General features: G+C 38.6%; 2 protein-coding genes across 4 annotated transcripts; both read left to right on the forward strand.

The window, feature by feature from the left end:
* The first annotated feature begins 1,430 nt into the window (after nucleotides 1-1,430).
* Nucleotides 1,431-3,972, forward strand: LOC139440820 (small nuclear ribonucleoprotein F-like). Its single transcript, XM_071221115.1, has 2 exons — nucleotides 1,431-1,501; nucleotides 3,843-3,972. Exons 1-2 carry the CDS (start codon nucleotides 1,431-1,433, stop codon nucleotides 3,970-3,972), a joined length of 201 nt encoding a protein of 66 aa, XP_071077216.1.
* A 5,563-nt stretch (nucleotides 3,973-9,535) lies between these two features.
* On the forward strand, nucleotides 9,536-23,250 carry PRIM1 (DNA primase subunit 1). Of its 3 annotated transcripts, none has more exons than XM_024576466.3 (13): nucleotides 9,536-9,725; nucleotides 10,406-10,563; nucleotides 12,992-13,098; nucleotides 13,171-13,244; nucleotides 14,065-14,201; nucleotides 14,629-14,687; nucleotides 16,255-16,364; nucleotides 16,787-16,872; nucleotides 17,056-17,197; nucleotides 18,833-18,902; nucleotides 19,556-19,647; nucleotides 20,541-20,639; nucleotides 22,111-23,250. In XM_024576466.3, exons 1-13 carry the CDS (start codon nucleotides 9,623-9,625, stop codon nucleotides 22,128-22,130), a joined length of 1,257 nt encoding a protein of 418 aa, XP_024432234.2. In that variant the 5' UTR covers nucleotides 9,536-9,622; the 3' UTR covers nucleotides 22,131-23,250. The 3 variants fall into 3 exon arrangements, with proteins under 3 accessions (XP_024432234.2, XP_045040588.2, XP_045040587.2); XM_045184652.3 differs by lacking the exon at nucleotides 9,536-9,725 and adding an exon at nucleotides 9,780-10,166; XM_045184653.2 differs by lacking the exons at nucleotides 14,629-14,687; nucleotides 16,255-16,364; nucleotides 16,787-16,872.
* The last annotated feature ends 1,355 nt before the right edge of the window (nucleotides 23,251-24,605 follow it).

The following is a 24,605-nucleotide window of genomic DNA, read 5'->3' on the forward strand; positions in this document are numbered from 1 at the left end:
TCCCTGTAACCCCCCTTATCAATAACTGTCATTTCACTACATACCTTACCTCACCAGCATTAAACCCAAGAAAGCTGATTTTCCCCACAGTCAAGAATCCCAATTTACAAAGCATAACCAGGGGTTCCCATTTGTAAGTAAAATCACTCCCAACTTCTAAACAATACTTTCCCTAATTCTGTTACAGATGGGGAGAGAGAGACCCGAGTCAAGAGACTCTCTCTCCTGCCTCGGTTCTTGTCTCAAATTCAAGCGAAAGACAAACACGTACAGTGGAAATGAGATACCAAGTTTATTTATGAAATAAACACAAGCACAAAGCTGCAAGCAGGCACCTGGCAAGTCTAAATGTCCCACGTATAGAGGAAAGAAAGTGGTTAGTAAGTTAGTGAGTTTGTTCTATTCACTTGAGGGGGGGTGGGCTACAAGTGGGTTCTTAAAATGTTAGCTAGCAGCTAGGAATGAGCAGGCAGGGGGGAAATAAAGGCAGGGCCCTTGCCATTACAATCTAACAAAGAACTTAATACAGGAAGCTAGAAGCAAAAGGAAGACACGTCTCACCAATTAACTCAGCAGTCCTGAGTTCTTTTTGATAAGATTGCCCAGTGCCCCCGGCATTACAAGCAAAATAGCACAGGAGGAGGGGAGAGTCCTTGAGTCTATGCTGAGAAAAGAGGTTTCTGTAACAATCTTACTAAGATGCTAGGTGTTCTGAACGTCACAAGCAGGAACTGCACAAGAGAAATGGGGGGGGCCTATGCTGGGAAAGGGGACCTTTGTAACAACTTCACTAAGACAAAGAACTTTTACTAACTGAGAAAGAAAGCCTTTGTAGCCGTACATTATTCCCAAGGGGAAGGAGGGGGAAACCTAGAAGCCAGCTAAGGTATATAACCCCCAAACCCCAATAGTCGGTGTGCTTAGATTAGCTAAGTACTCACGTGTAGCCTCTGCTCAAGTGTATAAACAAACTTACTAACAACTTTCCTTCCTCTATATGTGGGGCATTTAGAATAACCAGGTGCCTGCCTGCAGCTTTGTGCTCATATGCGTTTCATAAATAAACTACATATCTCATTTCCCCTGTTTGTCTCTCGTCTTTCCAGTGAGACAAGAACCAAGGCAGGGGAGAGAGCCTCTTGACCAGGGCCTCTCTCTCCCCACCCATAACAATTTCACAGGAGTGAATATAAAAAAAACAGAAATAGTAATGGTGAAATTTCTTTCAGGAATCAAAGTTGAAGGATCTTTTAAGAAAATAACCATAATCGTGACCTCTTTCCAAACAGACCTTATTTCCTACCCGATCCAACACACACGTACACAGTTCACTCAGGAAGATTCCAGTCTGGAGACTGGAAAGCACTTCATGAATCCCTGTTAGTCAGCATCCCCCTCCTTTGTTCCATGCTGCCCACCCCCACTCCCCGATGACCTCCCCCATAGCTCCCGACCCCACCACCTTCTGCACTGCTTTCATAACACCTCCCTCTGTGTTAAGGTCTGTGCTGCTCCTCTCCTGGCCCAAGTTGGCAGATCTTGCCAGTGTCATCCTTGCTCGTCTGGATAATCAGACATTAGAGACAAAATAAAAAGCAGAAATAAAGAAAAGAACTGCTTTGGCCAGCCAAAGAGTTTCCTGTGCCCTTCAATGCCCATCCCCTGATTTAAGTTGTAATACTAGTATGCAAAGTTCCTGCTGACTGGGGAAGGGGGGAAGGCAGGCTAATTCTAGCAGAGCCTACTCCAACTGCCAACCTGAGATCAGCTGCTGCAAACTGAGGTTCTCAGCCTTAATGCTGGCACACCTTTCCAAGGGAGCTAGAGCTGCTTTGTGTTTTGAACCCTGCAGCCAGGCTTCGGGATATTTTTTATATATTTTATATATATATATATATATATATATATATATCAGCTTTAATGAGACATAATTCAGATACCATGCCACACAACTGTTGACCTTAAACAAACAGGCAGATATTTCTCCAGCAAAATGGGTTTATTTTGGAACAACAAAGAATTGTTATTTGGAACATGGAGGCTAATGGCAAAACATGTACAAGTCCAGGAAAACAAAGGAGAGGAACGTTCTTTTATGGACTTCAGAGGGGCTGTTGTAAACAAAGAGTCCATCGGCAGAAAATGAAAATGCAAAGTATAGTGACTTTTCATTGGCTGAATTATGGCAGTCTCCCATTGGCAGAGCTGTTACTGGGAAAGGAGCGATCTTCCTTCTGCTGAGGTAGGAATGTGGTATGACTTCCTTTGGAAGATGCAAGGGAAGTTTCTTCCTGTTGGGGTCAGTGGTGTGTGTTGGTGACAGGTGTGTGCCAGTGCTCTCTTCTAGACTCCTGACTCCATTTTAAATGAGATTTGTTTATTAATTTTCACACAATTCACCCTTGAACAGTGTACAACTCAGTGGGTTTTAGTATATAAACAGATTATTTAGTTTGAGAAACTTTCATCACCCTGAAAAGAAACCCTGTACTCCTTTGCAATCGCTTACCATCCTTCCCTCCCCCCTTGCTTCCGGCAACCACTACGGTAATCTACTCTCTACATCTATGGGTTTGCCTATTCTGAACATTTCACATAACTGGAAATACGTGGCCTTCTCATAACACAGTATGTGGCCTTTTGTAACTGGCTTTCTTTCATTTGGCATAAAATATTCAAAGTTCATCCATATTGTAGCATATATCAGTATGCGATATTGTGATTTATGAGAAATGTATATTTGGTCATTCAGATGGTCAAAATACATTTTTCATATTTATTCAGTCTTTCTCCACATTCCTGGCTCATAGCTGCCAAAGCCTTTGGGATTTCCTGAGGGGCAAGGGCAATGGGAGTATCTTTTGTTACAATAGTTTTCCTTTTGTCCTCAGTTTCTGAAATCATTTCAGAATCATAGAGGTGAAATGAGTGTCTTGTTATTCATAACAAGCCCTTTTCACCAGGCTGTGTTTATGTTAACGAGGTAACTTTTGGAAAGCACTTAAGGATGAGGGCTGTTTGCCAAAGGAACCAATCATTAATAGAGGGTTAGAAATTTCAGTCCTACCCCCCAGACCTCCAGTGAAGAGAAGAGGTCCAGAGATTGAATTCAATAACCATTGGCCAATGATTTAGTCTGTCGTGCCTGTGTAATGAAGGCTCCATAAAAACCAAAAGGAGAAAGTTCAGAGAGCTTCTGGGTTGGTGAACACATGGAGATTCAAGAAGAATCTGGAGAGGGCATGGAAGTTCCTCACTCCTTTCCACATACCTTGCCCTTTGTATCTCTTCATCTGGCTGTTGATTCATATCCTGTAATATACTTTGTAACTAATTGGTAGTGAGTAAATAGGTTTCCTGAGTTCTGTGAGCTCCTCTAGCAAATTAATCAAACACAGGGGGTTGGGGGACATTCTTATGGGACTGCATCCTTAACCTGTGGGATCTGATGCTATCTCTAGGTGGAGAGTGTCAGAATTGAGTTGAATTGTAGGATACCCAGATGTTGTCTGAAGAACTGGTTAGGGTGTGTGGGGAAATGCCAGCCCCCCACACACTGGAAGTGGTATCAGAATCCTTCAGCCCCCTTTCACAACTCTCTCCTCCCTTGGCTCCTACGAATTCATTCTCTCCTAGGCTCTCCCTCTGCTTCTATTCCTATTCATTCTCATTGTCCTTTGCTAGCTTCTCTTCTACCCTATATTTTTTCTTCTACCCACTTTTTAAAGTTAATACATTTAAGAGTTCTAGTCTGCCTCTCTGCTGTAAGTACTCCAGTGAAGAGGGACAGACGACAGCTGGGTTAGTGGCAAGTAGCCTTGCAGCATTTGCTCTTGGTCAAGATTAAGTTTACCTCTCAATCCCAAACCTTTCCTCAATGGATTAACAGGAAAACAAGTAATGGAGAAACTTAAGTGGGGAATGGAGTACGAAGGCTACCTGGTATCTGTAGATGGCTATATGAACATGTAGCTTGCAAACACAAGAATACATAGATGGAGCACTGTATGTACATCTGGGTGAAGTTTTAATAAGGTGTAATAATGTCCTTTATATCAGGGATGTTGAAGAGAAAGAAGATGGGGAAATGAGAGAATAGCATCTTTTGTGGGGAATTTTATATAGAGATAGATATAGCTATATCTATATCTATCTATCTATATAGACAATAAAAATTTGTTTTTTTTTTTTTAAAGAGCTTTAGTCTGACCCTTCTTCTCACTGTACACCCCTCCCTGTTTAAGACTTCAGTCACTGTCAGCTTCAACCCTGATCCTGGTGCTAATGACTTGCAAATCTCTGCCTTCAGTCTAGATCTCTCCAAGATCCAGATCCTCATATCCAACTGCCTACTGGACATCTTCCACCTGGGTTCATCTATTCATTCCATAAATATAGAGCCCCTACTGTCGGAGAGGAAGAAATTTTCCTCTACCCATCTAGGTTCTTCTGGCTAGTCTAAGAATTAAATTAGCATGTCACAGGTTAACGGGAAAAAAATCCAATATAATTTTATACACACGAGGGCTCCACAAGAATATGGGGTGGGGGGCACCAAGGAAAAATTGGGCAGTTGAGGCTTGTGAGCCATCTTGAGCTAAGGAAAAGAGGGTAGTAGTTTATGACTTCAAAGAGGAAGAAGGTAATTCAAATAGAGATGAAAAAGTAAACGTCTGATAAACAAATGTTTGCTGGACCCTGCAGAGACCATGGGGCTCGAAGCAGGCTCTGGTCTCTAAGGTCCTCAAGTCTCCCCCACCGCACCTAGCCTACAAAGAATATCTACACACTCTTTGTAGATATCTCTGGTGGTAGCTCTATTCCAGGAATAGGCCCTTTATCTAAATTCTTTTAGGCAGTTAAGAGGAAGATTTTAAAAACTTACTGAGTCTTCTGTTTCTTAAAAATAATCATCCTGAATTTATCCTCATGCCAGAGACATATTTTGGGTGGCAATTTTTGCTCCCCACACTACTATTTGCTAGGTCCTATACTAGTTACTGTAGATACTAGAGGTGAGTAAAGTAGACATGATATGTGAACTCTTAGAATTTAACATTTTAGTAGGGAAAATACACATTAAATATATATACACTCACAAGTAAATAAATAATTACACACTGTGATGAGGGCTATGGGAGAAAAGCAAAGGGCAGGTAGAGGGTATTATAGCAGTAACTCAAACCCAACTTTTCAAAACTGAAATAATGATGATTCACTGCAATCTGATCCTCCTCCTTATTTCCATGTTATTTCCTATCCCTACATGTATTCAGTAGATACCCAACAACTTTAATGAGTACCCACTAGGTGCCAGACAAACCCCCTTCCATCCAATTGCTCAAATGGAAACCCTGGGAAATCCTCTTAGGCAACTTTCTCATTCCCTAACATCCAATTGATATTAATTCTCCATCAAGCCAGTTATGTCCACCCAATCCACCCACACCCCTCCATCTCCACTTTACTGCTTTAGTTCAGGCACTAGTATTTGTCACCTGAATTCCAGCAACAATTTCCTACAATTACCTCTGGTTGCTCTCTCCACAGGGCTCCAGAGTTTATTTCTAAAACACAACTTTGATTATGTTTCTCCCCTACTTAAAAGCCTTCTAAGCTCCTCACTGTCTTCAGACAAATCCAAATTCCTGTGGAGGAACAAGGTTTAATGTTGTATTCTGATGTGGACCTGCCATCCTTTATTTTAAGCAGTCTGCAAGGAGAAAGCTAGGCCCAAAGAGTATGTCGCTTTATGACTAACAAGAGAACCTACACAATATGTATACTGGCAGGTTACTTATCAAAAATCTGGTCAGTTAATTGATAACTTAGGTGTAAAAATTCAGTTTCATACATCAAATTCATTATATAGATTAAAGAACAATTGCAATGTACTATAATACATGCTTTATTAGCTTTGTGGTGATCATTGACTGTAATTACAAGAAACGTTCCTATGAGATCAAACTAAAACTTAGGCATTAAACAAATATGATGGTGCTCTTTATTGCTTTTTCAGTAGTTTATGATAACAAGAGACAAAACCTAATATAATTTAACTTAAATATGCCATGGGCCCCACCTAGATAGTCTCCATGTTTATTATGCTCTTGTATCAATAGAACTTATTCCCTAATCTTCTCTCTCTTATCTTATCCAGGAGGAAAATAACCAGCACTGGATTACTGCAAATGTTCAATTTCTTCTTTCAACAAGATTATTTATTCCCAAGATTTCTCATCAAATATTAATATGATCAATATTTTAATTTTAACCAAAGTTGAATAAAAGCAAAAAATGAATAATTTTTATTTCTATGCTTGTTGGAAATGAAATGCTTGACATGAAATGCTCTGGCCATGGCTTGCCTCTTAGCTCCATCTCTCACTATGCCTTCCGTTGTAGTCTGAGCTCTATCCATATGAAACCATTGGCAGTTTCCTGAAAGTGCCATGCCATTTGCACTTTTGTGCCTGTGTTCCCTGTACCAATTTTATCCAAGTCTTAAGGAAAATGCTGATGCGAATAGACTGTTGGTTTACAAATGCATCTATAACACTTAATTATACTTTTTAATTTGTGTCTATTGCCCCTACTACACTATAACTTTCTCAGAAGCAGAAATCATGCTATTAATTTTTTTCCCAGAGCCTAGCTAAGTGCCCAACACAAGTGTTCATTAAGTGTGGAATAAATGCTTGAGTTAAAGAATGAATGAATGAACCATATATTTAGAGAATAGATCACCCTTTTACACGCTAAAAACATCCAGAATAACAATGGGAGTTGAACAGGAAGGGAAGTCCATAAGGTGGGTGTCCAAGTCTGCAAAGACCTTGGGGAGAGAGATGTAGGGCTGATACATTCATTACCCAAAGAGGGTGATAGTACACACAAATAGTAAATGTAAAGAGGATGCTAGAAAGTGTAAGGCTTGAAGGACAAAAGGGTTTTGTACCGATGTGGAGGCACAAAGAAAACCAACTGAATGGCAATACTGCCCCTCAGTGGCACCTGGGGGAAAAGCCTCCAAACCAGAGTACTTGCACAGAATACGTTTTCTTATACTGAGTAGCTCTGGACCATGAACTGTGCCAGGCACCTTTACCTCATTTAACCCTCACAACCACCCCTTGTTGAGAAGACATGGCATGTAGCTTAGGGGTTAAACACGCAGACTCTGGAGCCAGGCTGTCTGATTCCCACTTACTGGCTGTGTGACCTCGGACAAATTACTCAAGCTCTCTGTGTATTTCCCCATCTGTAAAATAGGGATATTTGTACATACCACATAAGGTTCTTATGAGGAATAAATTCTTTTTTTAAAGATTTATTTATTTATTTATTTTTAGGAAGGGGAAGGGAGGGAGAAAGAGAGGGAAACATCAGTGTGTGATTGCCCCTCGAGCACCCCCTACTGGGGACCTGGCCCACAATCCAGGCACGTGCCCTTGACTGGGAATCGAGCTGGGGACCCTTTGGTTTGCAGGCCAGCACTCAATCCACTGAGACACACCAGCCAGGGTATGAGGAATAAATTCTTAAAATGGTACTTGACAGCATGGCAAATGCTATATTAATGTTAGCCTTTATTTTTCCTTTTCCTGATGAGAAATAATGTTGAATAAAGCAAGCATACAGTAGGAATTCAAGAAATGTAACTTCCTTTTTTTTCTCCCCTTATGTCTTAGCTCCTTAAGCTGCTGCAGTCCTTAGTGTTCTTGAAATTTAAATAGGGGACTCCCAAATAGCCCAAAGAAGTCTGTTCCTAGAGGCAGTAATGAGGAAGCTGAGAAACTTCCATTTAAAAAGTCCAGGAGAACGTGGTTTTGGAAAAGAGCACTCTACAGCAGGGGCACTCTTGTTACTTTTATTATAGTGAAGACCTTCCCAGCAATGAAATTCACCCTACCCAAAATAGGATGCATAGGGATTGTGAAAATCAACTAAGATTTGCTCAGGAAGCCAGGTTTCTAGGAACATTCAAAAAAATATGATCTTCCCAGACCCCTTTTTAAAAAATATTTTATTTTTGATTTTAGAAAGAGGGGAAGGGAGAGAGAAAAAGGGGGAGAAACATCAATGTGAAAAAGACTGGCTGCCCTACTGAACCTGCAACCCAGGCTGGGTTGCACCCTGCCTGGAACTGAACTGGCGACCTTTCAGCTGAAGGGACAATGGTCAACCAACTGAGCCACATCAGCCAGGGCCCAGACCCCATTTTTTTTTTTTACCACACTGCTAACAGGAGCTGAGGGACCATATCATTTTTAAGATTAGGCTAATAATAACTTACTACAGACTATTCCCTCCTTGCTCTTCTACTATTATTGTAAAAATAAAATTTATGAAAATAATGAGGGGTTTTTTTAGATTTTATTTATTCATAGAGAGAGGGGAAGGGAGGGAGAAAGAGAAGGAGAGACACATTGAGATCTGCTGCACACCAGATCAGGGACCAAAACTACAACCCAGGTAACCGGTAGCCTTTCGCTTTGCAGAACGACGCCCAACCAAGTCAGATTGCCCACTTCAAGTCCACATTTGCAGTAAGGTGTATCTTTACCAGGTAAGACTGACCAACCTGCACGTCAATAGCACACAGACTCCTTTCATACTTGTAAAGTGCTCCATGATTCTGCAAGCTTCCTCTAATTCAGGTTTTAGTATTCCTGGGTGTTCTATTTGAGAGCCTGAATATACAAACAAACAATAGCCAGAGCATATAAAGAACTGTGACCCACAACCTGCAAAAGCCTACCCAGGAAACCAACACTCTTACTTATAATAAATACCCAGGAAGCCAGCCTGCTATAAATCAGACCCCCTGTCTCTAGTGATAGTCCAAGAAGCCAAATAATAACCCATGTTTATTAACATTTGGCCCAAAATTGCTAGAACCTGATTAATAACTTGCATCTTCCCTAATTTTTGTCCCTACTTCTAACTTAGAGGGGGCAATTGGCATCCCTAATCAAATCACATAGGATGCCCCACTCCTAGTTAGTCCACCTACAGCTTCCCGAAGCAAACAGCCTTGAATCGGGGCACACCTGAAACCTCCTTTTTCCGCCCTAAAGCTTCCCCTGCCTTGAAGTCTCTGTCAAAATCCAAGTGACGGTGACTGACTCCCTATCTTTATAGCAAACTCTGAATAAATAGCCTTTGCTTTTCGCATTTGGTTGAGAAATATTCCCACATGTTGGACCTAGTAATTCTATGACAAACTAATTTCTAAACACTTTTTAAAAGGTATTGGTTTCCATTGGTTAAATGTATTATTTCTATAATATTCATAAATTAGCGAACATCTTTTTTACTTCATCATTATAACCTAAGTCAATATGCTCAAGGGCTCACCTTTTCGCAGCCCATCTTCCTGGAATTGGAGGGTCCTCTTCTGCCCACCTGATCAGAGGACCCTTTGTCAGAGCCGGTGGGCGGAGGAGAGAGCGGGAGAGCCTGCCATGCCCAAGCCAAACCCCCAAGTGGCGACTACAATTCCCAGAGATCCCTGCAGACGGCAGGCCGCGGCCACGACGCGCCTGCGCAAAGGTGGAGGCTCCAGTGAGGTTCCCGCCAATTCTTGCTGTAATTCTGCGGGGCTTGAGTACCGCACTCCATGGAGCCGTTTGACCCCGCCGAGCTGCCCGAGCTGCTTAAGCTTTATTACCGGAGGCTTTTTCCCTACGCTCAGTACTATCGCTGGCTCAACTACGGCGGAGGTGATGGCGGCCGGGAGCGGGGAGGGTAGTGGATCGGCAGGGAATGTGAAGAGGTTCAGGGAGGGTACTTTGGCATGACAGCATGAAGTCCCCTCTGCTTGCGAGTGTTGGACAAGGCGCCTTCACGCATTATGTCGAGCCTTCCCCACCACCACCTCTGAAACGTGAATAGGTTGAGAGAGGATATAATGACCAGTCTGCGGCCACACAAAGAAAAGTGGAGCTTCCGGTCCTACCACTGCGTGGCAGGACTCGCATTGGGTGCTGGATTTACCTGCCGCGGTTCCTGAGCCAAAGGGTTTCAGGGTGGTAGTATGAAGCTGCAGCGGCTTGATCTGCATCAGGGGCAGAGGGACATCGCCCAGAAGAGGAGAGGTGCTTAACTCGTCCCAATTGAGTTGCCCACCGAGGAGACAGAGGTGGCCTACCGAGGTGACAGAGGTGGCGTTATGTATTTAAACTATTTCTGCATATTTTTGCATATCAACTATTCCCTATGAAATGCCGTGTGGTAAGCACCTTCAAATTAGGGACTAGGTCTTGCCTGTTTTTATTGTTTACATCTAGCACAGTGTTGGGCACGAAGGGCTGATTAAAAGTATCTTCTTATTGGTTAATGTTATAAGGCCCAGAGCTGAATAAAGTACCAAATTAACTTAAAATGTACATTTATTTTGCAGTGATAAAGAATTACTTTCAACACCGTGAATTTTCATTCACATTGAAAGATGATATTTACATTCGCTATCAATCCTTCAACAACCAGAGTGATCTGGAAAAGGAGATGCAGAAAATGAATCCATACAAGATTGATATAGGCGCGGTGTATTCCCACAGAGTAAGATACCAGTTTTTTATGTATTTTGTTGGTTGGTTTTTTACATCAAGAACATGCAGCGTTTTGAGATAAATTGTTAGAGTTTATTCTGAAAAATAAATAAAGCCACACTTCATTTAACTGTTTTTACAAGTAAATTGGGGTTTTTTGTTGTTTTTGTTCTTGTTCTTCGATACTCTGCATTACTGACTGGAAATTATTTGTAAGTAAATTGGTTGTGTTCTCACTGGGACAAAAAAATTGAGTTATCTGGCTAAAAGACTGAATGTGGAAGTCAGCATGGTTTAAGGAGGGAATTATAGGAGAATTAAACTCTCTCCCTGCATTGGAGTCATTCTTCACTTCTCTCACACACCTATATCTCTTCTATTAGGAAATCTGTGCCATAATATCTGAAATCCAACTAGTGCTACCAGGTTACTACCATCATCATCTTTCATCTCAATGACTAATGTCTTCCTAACAGTTTGCCCCTGTAGATTCTATCATCTCAATACAGCACTCAGAGTGATCCTTTTAAAACAAGTCAGATCCTGTGATTCCTCTGCTCAAAACCGTTCTCCAGTGGCTACCCATTTCACTTCAGAGTAAAACCCCCTTTCTCCCCCTCACTCATTCCTCCCCTGCCACACTGCCCTTACTCAAGTAGTTTCACTGCCTAGAACCCATTTCCCCAGATATCTTGGTTCGTTCCCTCACTTCATTCAAGTCCTTACTCAGTAAGGCCAATTGCAACATGCCATCTCTTGTATCCCCCTGCCACTGCTATATTTTAAGTGCCTGGCTGAGAGAGTACACCCTACATACTTGCTCAATGAATGAACATACCAAAAATTGCCCTTCTTCCTCCTTAAAAATGCACAGATAGGGGGAAAAATACACATATAGGACAATAGCATATATATGGAGGCTTTTTTATGTTTATATAACTTGTTTTATATGTATAACTTGCTTTTCATATCAATTCTCACTGTTTTGGTGGGGGGGGAGTGTTTTGTTTTTGTTTTGTTTACAAAGGAGAAAACAGGCCTGTAGAACGTTAATAATTTTTTCATAGGTTACACAATTCCTAAATGATAGTCAGGTTTTCTGACTCTAAATCCCAGGGGAAGGAACGAAGATGGGGTAAGAAAAAGCAGGCAGGAAAATGCTTTGGAGCAGTTTACTCCTCTTTAGAGGTGGATATTAAAACTGAAGTCTTTCTTGAAGGGCCAGGGTGTCACTGCTCCTCTCCAACACCGAAGGGGGATGGGGGGGGATACCTCATTTTTTTATTGGGCCACAAGGGAGCCATCCATAGACCTTTCTTTAAATATTTTTTTGTGACCTTTATAGCTATATATGCACGTAATTTACAAAATCAAGTAAACTATGGAAGCCTTTTACTTTAAAATTAAAAAAAAAAAAAAGTCTCTTACTCCACCTGTTTTATGCTCCCCAGACGCAACCACTCTCTTTTAGCTGATTCTTACGGTATTTGCCTCCTTGTCTCTAAATAACATGCTTATATTTCTTCCATTTTTTCATTGAAAGCATTATCTACTGATTTTTCCACTCTGGCAGATGAGGATTTAGCTTTTTTTTTTTTTTACCTTAACCTGTATCCTCACTATACGTACAACATTCCTATTCACACATCCCTAATATGTTTGTTAGGTTAAAAGTTGTTAGACACAAATTCAACATGAAACTCTTTGCCAGTTGTCTAAATCTGATATATTCAGACCCATGGGGTAGTTTGTCTATTTCAATTCTGAAGAAATTTGTCCTGCAGTCTTCTGACCTCCAGACTGGACTGAATGCTCACTAACCATGATGGATAAGTGTGATTTTATAATCACCTTGGTTTCTTTTCACCTCTCTCACATGTTGGATCTCCTGTTGCCCAGATCCCATGATCTCTTATTTTGGTTTACTCCCTTGTTTTGATGGAGCACATCCTCCAGGAGCTCCCTGAGAAAAAGCACATGGAAGACAAAATATTTCAACCTTCTGTATCTGGAAAATGCCTTCATTCCACCTTATGCTTAACTAATGGTTGAATATCTAAATCATTTTCCCTCAAAATTTTGAAAACATTGCTTCCTTAAGAACACCCTGCAATAGAGCATTAATTAACTATATGTACTTTTCCTTATCATTAACCTTAAAAAGCTTTTAAATACTTTTTATGCAATGTTATAAGTCAATTATCTCAGTAGAACTGGAAAAAAATTTGATGATATTTACCAAGCCCCATTTAAATAGATGAAAGTTACACTGTCATCGATTCTGGATGTATAGGATTTGAATTAATGAGCTGACGTCAACTTCGCATCATATGGTTTCTTCGCTTTTCTTTGGCCACTTTTTCTGTATGGGTAGAAAACAAGCATATTTGGCAGCGTGGCAGGTCTTACAGAGACTGATCGATATTTTATACTTGTAGCCCAGTCAACATAATACAGTGAAGCTGGGAGCTTTCCAGGCTCAGGAAAAAGAACTGGTGTTCGACATTGACATGACAGACTATGATGATGTGAGGAGCTGTTGTAGGTAAATAACCGGGTGCCTTGTTGGTAGGGTGGGTAATATCACTGACAGTGAATAATGATGATTCTACTCCAGTTCTGCAGACATATGTTCTAAGTGCTGGACCCTCATGACGATGGCCACTCGCATCATTGATCGGGCATTGAAGGGCAAGTATCGCCTATGTCTGAATGGGGTCAAATGCAAGAGTCTGCTTTCCTCAGAATAGTAGTCTGTCTATACCATTTTATAATCAAATGCCATAAATTTCTAACATGTTTCCTTAAAGCATGTAATAAGAAAGTAAAAGATTACAATAAAGTTATAGTTGAAACTCTGATAAAGCTGTGATCAAACCAGTGCTTTTCTTTTTCAATTCAGTCATCTATTGAGCAACTGTATGTGCTAGGTACTGTCCTTGATGAGGGCAATATGAAAGCAAACAATTCTTACCTCAAGTAGGTTACACAGTCTAAGGAGACAAATAAAAAAATTAAGGATCAGCTTTGTGTTAAGTAATATGCACAGGGTGCTATGGGAATATAAAACAGCAGGAGTGCATACAGGATTGGGAAGAGACTGGATGAGAAAAGGCTTCCTAAGAAGGCAGTGATAAGGATGATAATAAATAGTTGGTCTTATATAGGGGGCTTATTATGTGCCAGGTACTGTTCAAAGCACTTTAATTTTATTAACTCCTTTAATATCTTCTAGACTGAGTCTTTAAGGACAAATGGCATTTGGTTAGGGAGAGAAATGGAAATGCTGGGGCAGGAGGAAATTCTTGGCAGAGACCAGGATAAATAAAGTAATGAAGGCAAGAGCATGGCGGGTGAGTGGGTGCAGCACAGGAAACTACAACTAACTTAATATAGCTCAGGTAAATACATGTAGATAAAAAGTATTAAAAAAAAAATGAAGCTAAGGAAGTAAGCAAGAACCAGGAGTTTATAGATTTGTTTTAAAACTTATTATGTCTCCCCTCCTCAGAGGACTTTGGATTTAAGCACCGCCTTTGGGTATATTCTGGAAGAAGAGGTGTTCATTGTTGGGTCTGTGATGAATCAGTCAGAAAATTGTCCTCTGCAGTACGATCTGGGATAGTTGAGTATTTGAGTCTTGTGAAGGTGAGATTTTTTTTCTTTTTTTTTAAAGGTAAGATTTTAATGATAATTTTTTGTTAGATGTATCAAGCCTCGTATGTTCAATAACAAAATTACACTATCTTTCATAGAATCTACTTTCCAAAGTAGGCGATCTTACCAGTAGATCGATTTAAAATGATAGTAGCTATATTTTTAAAAGATATTTCATATTTTGTTATAAGTATCCTTCTTTGTGGCATAAGGAAGATTAGTAGTTTACTTTTCTGATTCAATTAAGTCAAGTAAGGTTAGCTCAAAAAGTTATATGTATTGAGACTATATAAAATAGTATATGAGTTTTTTATACTTTGACATAATTTAATCAATATCTTTAGAACATATAGAAATTTTTTAACTATTTCTTTTATGTTATATACATGAAGGTCTTTCTTGATGATTTATTTTTCAGGGTGGTCAAGATGTTAAAAAGAAAGTTCACCTAAGTGAAAATATTCACCCTTTTGTCAGGTCTGTTGGAAAAGACTTCATGCAGTTCATGTCCGCCAAACCTGTACATGCATGTCGAATTACCTTGTGTCATGAGCAAGGAAGTGTCCCCAAAAGGACTCACTCACATAACGTCTTTCCACAATGCCAGGTTTATTAGGAGAGACCTCCTGAACAAGCCAATAGTCACATGCAGGTTGCTCACAGAGGGGGAGGTTATGTGGTAGAAGTAGAGTGAGTGTACGGTGCAAAGCCCCAGTTACTAGCGGCATCTGCAGGTGGAGAGGTAGGTGTCAGTGTCAAGCTAGGGGGCTCTGCATCCAGTGGAGTGGAAGTTCAGCAGGGCATGACCTGTGGTACAGCCAAGCTTGAACATTGGGAGGTCAGAACTCTGAGTTTTAATAGCCCACCAAGGGTAGAGGTCCCACTCATCTGTGTCCAGGTGGAGTCCTTATCCAAGTGTTCAGACTCGTGGTTTTGGGTGTTTCAGGTCCCTAATAGGGGCACTCCTGTTACACTCCATTACCTCAGTCTTGACATAACTGTCATGGCTGACAGTGATTCCACATTGGATTGTCAAAGGTGTCCAGAAAGTCTACTGTGCTCTTGTTCTGTACACCTTGTTACCAATCTTCTCTGCTGGGGTAGCATTTTACAATAATAAAAGCTAGAGTTAATTGAACGTCTCTTGTATGCTACTGCTTTACAACTGTTGTCATTGGTCTTCCCAACAACCTCATGAGGGATGTGATGATGGTACCTCCACCTGCAGATGAACAAAGTGAGATTTGGAAGAATTGTATAATTAGCTTGGCATCAGACAAGTAATTGTTAAATTCAGATTCATGTCCTCCACTGCCTTATACCAAAACCATACTTTTTCCATTGAATTCACTACTTCTCTAGGGTAGTGGAAAGAGCATTACATTAGGAGCAAGATCCATATTCTACCACTGACTATGACCTTGATAAAATATTAGAGCCTCCCTTTCCTTATCTGTATAAAGGAGAGAACAGCATCTGCTCCATCTATCTCAGAGTTGCTACAAAGATTAAATGAAACAGTAGATGTGAAGTCTATTTGCAAATTGTTAAGCACTATATAATTGTTGAGATGTTAAAGCAAGCAATTCAGAGTAGAATCAATAGGCTGTGTCCCATATTCTACTACTGATGTATTATTATGTTGTCCTGAATTGGTTGCTTTCTACCAAAAAGTAGTTTTACAGTTGTTCTTATGGGAAAAAATGTAAGAATAAATAATGATACAAGAATAAGCTCTTTTGTGTACTCATAACTGTAAACCTACTTTTGCCCACCCCTGTATTTATGTTAATATTAACATTCTAAGTTGTGGAGCTTAGAAGTAAACATTTCTTGAATATCTGTTATAAGTCAGGTAGTATGCTAGGTTCTTTCCCCGTAGAAGTTAACTCTCATAACCCTGTGAAGGGGTATTATTCCCATTTTACCTAGTTAAGTTCCAGAAATTCAATGAAAATAAGCCCTAGCTCCCAAATGTCAATAGAAGCTATATGGGGTATATGTTACTAATAGTATTGGGACTTGGTTATTGTTATTCCTACAGAAAATCTATTAACATAATAAATAAATACTTTGAAGAATATGCCTTGGTTGAGCAAGATATTCTTGGAAATAAAGAAAGCTGTGATAAGATTTTGGCCCTTGTTCCTGAGAATATCCTTTCCTAAGACCATTTCTATGTGAGCTATTTGTATTGTTCTATGATACTGTAGATGAGTTCTGCCTGCATATTCTCATTTCTACATTTTAGTTTACCTAGTCTGGAATACAATAAGACATGAGGCCATTTCATAAATAAATTTCCTCTTTATGGTAGTTGATCCTCCCAGAATTAATGGCTATTTAAAGAATGCTCAATCATTTTGCCAAAATATATACAGACCAGGGAAAGATTTTACATTACACTGTATAGTTATTTTGGCATTCTTTCTGTCATACATTAATGTATTTCTACAGGGTTATTTTTTAGTGTTTATTTTATTCATATTTTAGAAAACAATAATTACTTTCTATATAAACAGATAAATTGTTTGTTGATGGGCCCTAAACGAGTATGTTCCTTAATGACCCATCACCAATTCGTGATGACCTACAAAAAATCTTCCAGAAGCATCACAGTTCACTTCAGCGTTGGAAGCATTTGAAGGAGTATTTGAAGAAGGTAGCCAAGATCTGATGTATTCCATTGAAATCTGTATTACAAATTTAATAATATAATTCTTAATTAAATTCTGATTGTTTTACTCTTAAGTTAAAGATGGTTGAAGATTATCTTATAATCACTTTGAAAGAAATCCTCAAAAGTTCCTATTGATCCTCATGCTGGACTTGCATCTGCTTTTAGAATGACATCAAAAATGAAAAATGTGGACCCTGGCTTGAGTGGGAGATCATGCTCCAGTACTGTTTTCCACGGCTGGATATCAATGTTAGCAAAGGAATCAATCATTTGCTGAAGAGCCCTTTTAGTGTGCATCCTAAAACAGGTATGTAAAGAAAACAAGGAAAAGTAAAAGAAAAATGAAAGTTATTTTTTGTTTTAGCAAGCATGTCACTGGATGTGAATACACATGATATTTGACATTTTAAAGGTTGAATTATTGTTCTGTCAGCTAATACCTATTTTAACTTATTTTTAAATTGTTGATTAGTAGCCACTGGGTGAGTTTCCACTATGTAAATAATTTTCAGTTGAGTTTCGGAGGTGCACTGTTAGAAATTATAGGACAATAGCTCTCATTGTACAGATGAGGAAACAGGGCCTATGAAGTTAAAGTGACTTGTCCAGTCTTAAAACAAATTGTGCCACTGCATGTAAGATGTTAGGGAACTTATTCTGTGTTGCTTTGGTTTTCTCATCTGTAACAAGGAGATAATAACAGTACCTACATCAGTGGGTTATTGTGGCCATAAAATGTAAAGTGCTTAGAAAATTGTCACACATTCATTTCTCACAAATTGCCTATATCCCTTAATAATCTATAACGACTGTAGTCCATACATTTATGTAGCCCTTTTTACAAACCTGTCAACTGTTTTTAGCTTCTTTTGGTAATAAGCTTAACATTTATTTTAAGATTCATTGTAAAGGTTCAATGGGTATCCCCTTATTCTAATATTCAAGGTTTGGGTAAGTAATTATGTTCATTCATAAGTATACATTTTGATTATATCCTTTTCCTGTTGATTAGCTGCAGTCTTTTTACTCTGTCTTTAACATCAACTCTCAATTTCGTTATTTACTTATTGACCACCTGGCATTCTTTAGATTCATTATCTCATTTTTGAGATGTAATGAATTTTATGTAGTGTCCCAGGTGTGGATATTATAAAAGGGTAGTACTTATATGTCTATTTTATCTCCAAAGTGCTTTCTCAAGATGCCCAACATATAAGTGTCTTTTCTTTTTCTTTTTCTTTTTTTAATCCTCACCAGAGGATATATCCATTGATTTTAGAGAGAGGGAAGGGAGAGAGAGATACATCGACGTGAGAGAGAAACATCACTTGGTTGCCTCCTATACATACCCTGACCTGAGATCCAACTGCAACCTAGGTTATTGCCCTGACCGGGAATGGAACCCTCAACCTTTTGGTATATGGGACAATGTTCTAACCAACTGAGCCACCTGACCAGGGCCATATAGGTTATCTGTTTTGATTTCTGCAAATAAACCAAGGTGATGAAATGAACTATTTCCATCTATTTCATTCAGTTTTCAAGACTCACTCAGTTTAGGGGGAAAATGCAGACAACTGTACTTGAACAACAATAAAAAAGAATTTTTTTAAAAAGACTCACTCAATTTGACAGTGTTCTGTACTTAAATATAAGAGGATATTAGGAAGAGGGAGAAAAAATAAAATTAGATGTTAGGCCAACTAGATAATAGCTTAATGGTCTTTCACACCTATGTTTTAGGTGTTTTTTCTTTAAGAGAAATAAAAGGCACAGCTAATGTGAAAGCGCTTTTCATTTTTAGTTCTATTGCTCTTAACAAATAAGTCTAACCTTTTTTCTAAACCTTAGATTAAAATTTTAGCCAAAAGTAACTTATAGGAGACAGCCTACAATGATTTTTATTCCACAATCATCCGTTTACAACTTTTGGTTCTTACAGGTCGAATTTCAGTGCCTATTGATTTACAGAAAGTGGATCAGTTTGATCCGTTTACTGTTCCGACTATAAGGTATGTTCCAGATCATTGATCATTCCTTTTCTATTTGTGATTGTTCTGAGTTTGAAGTAGATTGGGTTAGATCCCTTCCAGAGAGGCTGCCGCTTTGAGGCTAAGTGATGATGCCCTAGTAGAGCAACATTTCCTAGTGAGTTCCACAGAACACAAGTGTTTCAACTGCTGTTATGCAAGAAAAAGATTTTTAAGTCCAGGCACGCTATCCCTCTCGGGAGCACACCTGCACCTTTCCCTTCTCCCTTTTCTTCCCCCAACGTGAGTTATCTTTGCCTTTCTCTCTCCTAAGCTCCAAGGGCCCTTCTTCCGCTTCTGTAACTTGTTTCCTGAGCCTACACAGCCCAGCTGCCTCCCTTCTACTACCTCTGTAACTTTAATCTTTTTGAAAAAAAGAAAAAGATTTATCAAGGTCATATAAGTTTGGGAAATGCTTACTTAAGTGCATTAAAAGTTCTTTACTGCAAGATTTCCCAGTCTTTAATATGCTAATATGCATGGAAAACTCTAAAAAGAGATTATGGTTTTTAGAATATCCCAAATTTAGTGGCCACATAATTCACAGAAAATCTTAAGGGATTCATGTGCTGTGATACATTGGGTAATGTTGACCAAGAGCCAACTTTAAAATTCTGTTATTCTATTATTTGTAGCTCCATCTGCCATGAATTAGATGCCATTCCCACTAATGAAGAGGAAAAAGACGAGAACAAAGCTGAATCCAATATCAAACATAGAACCAGAGGTAGGTTAATATATTGAAGTTTCATTTTAACATAAGCTTTTTTATGTAAACATCTTTCCGTCACTCCAGTAATTAATTCTTCCAGGATTCAGCCCAGAGTGAATCATTGTTTATCCTGAAACCAACTAAGTAGCAAATAATGTTATAGCAGTCTTTCTTTCCTTTCTTCAGCAATTGACTGCCCAAATGGTGCTGTTAAATGCAATTTGTATCGTCAGATACTTCCTAAGCAATATCTAAATGCCAAGATAAATATTGTAAGATTAAGTTGTCAACTGGTATTGATAATTGTTTGAATCTCAGTCTTAGAATCAATAGTCATTTATTAAACAACTACTATGTATGCAGTACTTTTGCTCTTTACTTTGGTTTTGATATACCCAGATGAGTGTTATGGTAAATATATGTCTAAATTGTGACTGAACTGTACATTCAAGAATTTGAGCCCTGGCTGGTGTGGCTCAGTAGATTAAGCACTGGCCTTCGAACCAGAGTCGCCGGTTCGATTCCCAGCCATGGCACATGCCTGGGTTTCTAGCCAGGTCCCCAGTAGGGGACGCACAAGAGACAACCACCCATTAATGTTTCTCTCCCTCTCTTTCTCCCTCCCTTCCCCTCTCTCTAAACATAAATAAAATCTTTAAAAAAAAAAAAAAAAAAAAAAAAGAATCTGAGCCCTGACCGGTGTGGCTCAGTTGGTTGGGTGTCATCCCACAAATTGAAAGGTCACCAGTTCAAGTCCTGGTCAGGGCACATGCTTGGGTACATGTTTCTCATCATATTTCAATTTAACAGTATTGTCCTAGAATTCTTACAAGAAACTTAAAAGGTATACTTTCATGTTATTCTTGCTGTTAAAGTGCTAATTATAATACATGGTGTTTATAATTTAGATTATAAGAAGACCAGTCTAGGTCCTTACATAAAAGTTTTTGAACAGTTTCTTGAAAACCTGGATAAATCCCGAAAAGGAGAACTTCTCAAGAAGAGTGGTAAGACTCTATACCTTTCCGTTTTAGCTATTTAGATCGTAGTATGGTAGTTTAAAGCATCCAGTAAGTGAGCAATTTTAGAACTCTAATGTTTACCCTCCCAAAAATGTTATTGATTTATCTCACTGTCCTTAGGGTTTTTCAAAATTAAGGTCCCTTAATTAAGTTCAATGCATATTCATTAAACACCTTCTAAGCATCAGGTACTATGAGGGAAATAAAGGTGAATTATAGAAAAATGAATTCCACACCATGCCTCCCTGCCCTTAGGAAGTACTAACTGGTACAAAACAAAACAAAAAAAACAAAATGCTAAGAAAGAGATCTCATCCGATTGAAATAACCTGAGAAGATTTCACATTTAAAAATAAAAATAGGTGTTATTGGAACTCTTTTCAGTAAGCTGCTATATGAAATCTAACCCCCCACTGCCAGTATACCATGTTTTGAAGTATGAGTTCGATTTCCACAAGCAGAGAGTTGTTGAGATCCGGGTATGGGAGTGGAAAAAGGAGACAGGTTGTTCATTCCTGAAGGAGTAGCAGGAGCAAAGGCATAGAGGCGAAAAAGCATTGGGTCACTACGGAGGTCATCAATTAGTACAGCTAATCAGGAAAAAGCTGTGTTAGGAAGTGATGAGATAGAAATCTGAAGAAGCAGACTAAGGAAGGAAGTGTCGTGCGTGATTTGTAGTTTTATCTAGAAAGATAAATCTAACATCAGTCTATCTGGAGAGCGGTAGAGGATAGAAAGAACCCAAGAGGCCAGTTGGAGTATTACCATTAGGACAGGAGCATTGGAGATCTCCAACAGGTGCAATCCTTGATACTCAGTAATGATTTGGAAGTGGAGAGATGAAAGATGGAGGTAAAAGTGCCACAGACGACAGGAGAAAGTTAAGTTTCAGGAAGATTATCAAGTGTCAAATGCAGTAGGTAACTGATAAAATATTGTTGCATATAGGAACTAGAGGGAGATGCTGAGGATAACAGTGTCAAAGAAAGACTTCTTTGGATAGGAGAGATCTGAGCATATGTGTAAGCCAAAAGGAAAAAAGTCAGCAGTGAATATTATTTAAGAGATTGATGAATACCATAGAAAACTATAGCAACATTATGGAAATATAAACTGCCTTTCTACTTCATTTTAAAATAAAATGTGTGATGGCTAAAGAGCAGTGCCTAAGATAATGCATAATAGATCCTCAAATATGTGCCTATTGAATGAACAATGATGACTCTGAACTTGGAACACCTTGTTGAAGCTGCCATTCAACCTGGCCATATTAAATCCTTTGTATTCTTGTTCTATACTAGCCTAGCCTATAATGTGGGCTTCAGTACATATGAAAGCAAATCTTTATGCATGATGTGAATTTAATGGATGCATTAAGCATATCAGAATGTGAAAGTAAATGGGCTTTGTTTTGTTTATCTTTACTATCCTTTGGTAAAAATCTATTCTATTATAGATTTACAAAAAGACTTCTGAAGATAACAACTCCCCTCCAGCCAATATGGATAACTTCTACTTTCAACCAAGAAGCAAATACTTCAAGAGCCATTTAATAAATATGGCAGAAGCATGTATGCATTTAATGCTCCAAGCAAAATTTTTTCTTGAGAAATAATTATGTTGAAAAGATTCCTGAGACCACCAAAGGAGAGTGTCCAAGTTCCTGCAAGGAGCAATAATGGCAGGAATAAATGCAGATAATTGTAACTTTTAATATTATACAAAGATAATTCTAAGATTTCTGATACAAATACTCACCTCTATCAGTTTCCATATGTAGAGGTAACTGAGCAGTAGTATGTCCAATACTTTAATCTCAGCTCACTGGGTACAGCCTCCATATTTCTGGAGTGAATATTCTAGGTGAATGATGGCTTTGTCCTTAAGTCTTAGACACTTATGTTAATTATACCTATAGTGTATATTCATTCACTTCCTTGCTTAGTGATATATTTATAGGTCAAGCCAACAACCCACCGCCCATCTTTTAAAAATCATTTTAAACTGAGCATCTAAACCTACCAAAACTTTAATTCAAAAGATGTGAGTTATTAGATTATAATATTATGACCTAGTAGAGTATTGTTTACAACTGCTGCAATTGCAGCTCCTTCTTCCCTTAGAGAAACCATTAGTCTACATTGTAAAGCAGCAGCTTAGAAAAAATAACCAACTTCATCTACATAAAAATGTTATACTGTCAAAACACTTGGACTTTCTATATATCCAGATACTTAAATTTAGTTGTAAAGTTTTCATTTCTCCTGCATTTGATTTTGTGATAGATATTAAAGTGCCAGATTTCTTTTGTCTGGTTTTACAACCAGTCTAAACAAAACAGCTATTCTGGTTTGCATTCTGTCTTCTGAGAAACACTGGAAAGCAAGCTATCAGTCTGATACTTTCCATGATTTATGAAAATTTTCCCTTCCTTTGCATTTCCTTTGATACTGTTTTATCTATAGTCACAGTCTTTTTTTTTAATCTTTTGGTTTACATAAAACAGTATAATGTAGTCAACATACTGAAATGCTTTATGTTTCTTTCTGTTTTCTAATTTTTTAAGAAAAATATTAAAGACAGTTACACAAACTTACTCATTTGAGCTTCTGTATACTATATATTAGTCAGTCTCTAGTTTGGGAAACAGTGGGTCAGTTGAAATTCCTGAATACAGAATTACTAAAGACTCTTTGGTCCACCTTAGGAACTCAGAATGAGAGTGGAAAGACTGGTGTTATGCTTTCAGTGAGATCATTTAAGCTTCCAATATGCCTAATATTGAAGTATTTTGATGCTTTAATATTAAAGCCCTGGGATAAAAGCTGGTATACTAGCCCATAAAATTAATTATAAAACATATTGTGCTCCTGTAAAAGAGTAAATGTTTGCTTCCTGAAGATAGCAGAAAAATGCTGAAAGACTACTGATTTCTCTATTGTCTGATTTGCCAACTCCTCCATATATATACACGAATTGTAGAAACAAAGGGCACAACTGGTTTCCATCTCCAAACTTGCCCAATATACAAATATACCCAAAGAAAGAAAATACAACCTTCCTTAGCCAGTCATGAACAACAGAGTTTGGAAAGTCAATGAGCTCCCTGGGAAAGAAAGGAGAATGGTCAAAATGCAAGTAGTTTTGTCTAAGGAGATGATTGGCAATTGCTGGTCTTCTCTTCTGAAGGTAAATGGACTGCATTGACAAATCTGCCAGATCACTTTATTTACTTAGTTAGAAATTCCATCTACAATTTAATAGTAACAATAAACACTTTTTAAGTAATGTATTTTAATTTAACCTTCCTAACAATCCGATTTAAGTCACTACCATCACCATCATTTCATAGGTGAGGAAACAGGCACAAATTGATTAATTAAATTGCCTAAGATCATTAGGTAATCAGGCTGAGATTCAGCCAAAGTAGTGTGACTTCAGAGTCCATGTTCCTAACCACAGTATTGCTTCTATCTGAAGAGAATTTCAGAACTTCTGATTCCAGATAAACTCTGCTACCTCATTTAATCCTAATTCTAGTCCTCACTTCATTATGGTACAGATTTTGAAAATTTTAAAGTAGCCTTCAGAGCATTTTCAATGCTTACTGCTTAAAAGGCAGCCACAATTATCCTAAAACCATAGATTAAGTGTTAGCTGGTAAGGGTAACATTTGTCAAGTCCTTTTGTAGGGCTGACAGTATCAGTATGGGAGTCAGGGCCTTTTCATAAACAAAACACTCATTTTACATGCTGCTTTTCAGTGCTACTTAAATACTTAACGTGGGATGCTGTACCCAAATGGATGAGTTTCAGGATATCTAGTAGGTGCACAAAATATTAGGCCAAAAAAAATTTGTATATGTGCCTAAGTTCTTTTTTCCGTAAAGGGACTCTATACCTTTATAATTTCAACATCAATCTAAATTGTGTATAATAAAAGTTAACTTG

Source organism: Desmodus rotundus, chromosome 3 (genome assembly GCF_022682495.2).
Source record: "Desmodus rotundus isolate HL8 chromosome 3, HLdesRot8A.1, whole genome shotgun sequence".
Lineage (NCBI taxonomy): Eukaryota > Metazoa > Chordata > Mammalia > Chiroptera > Phyllostomidae > Desmodus > Desmodus rotundus.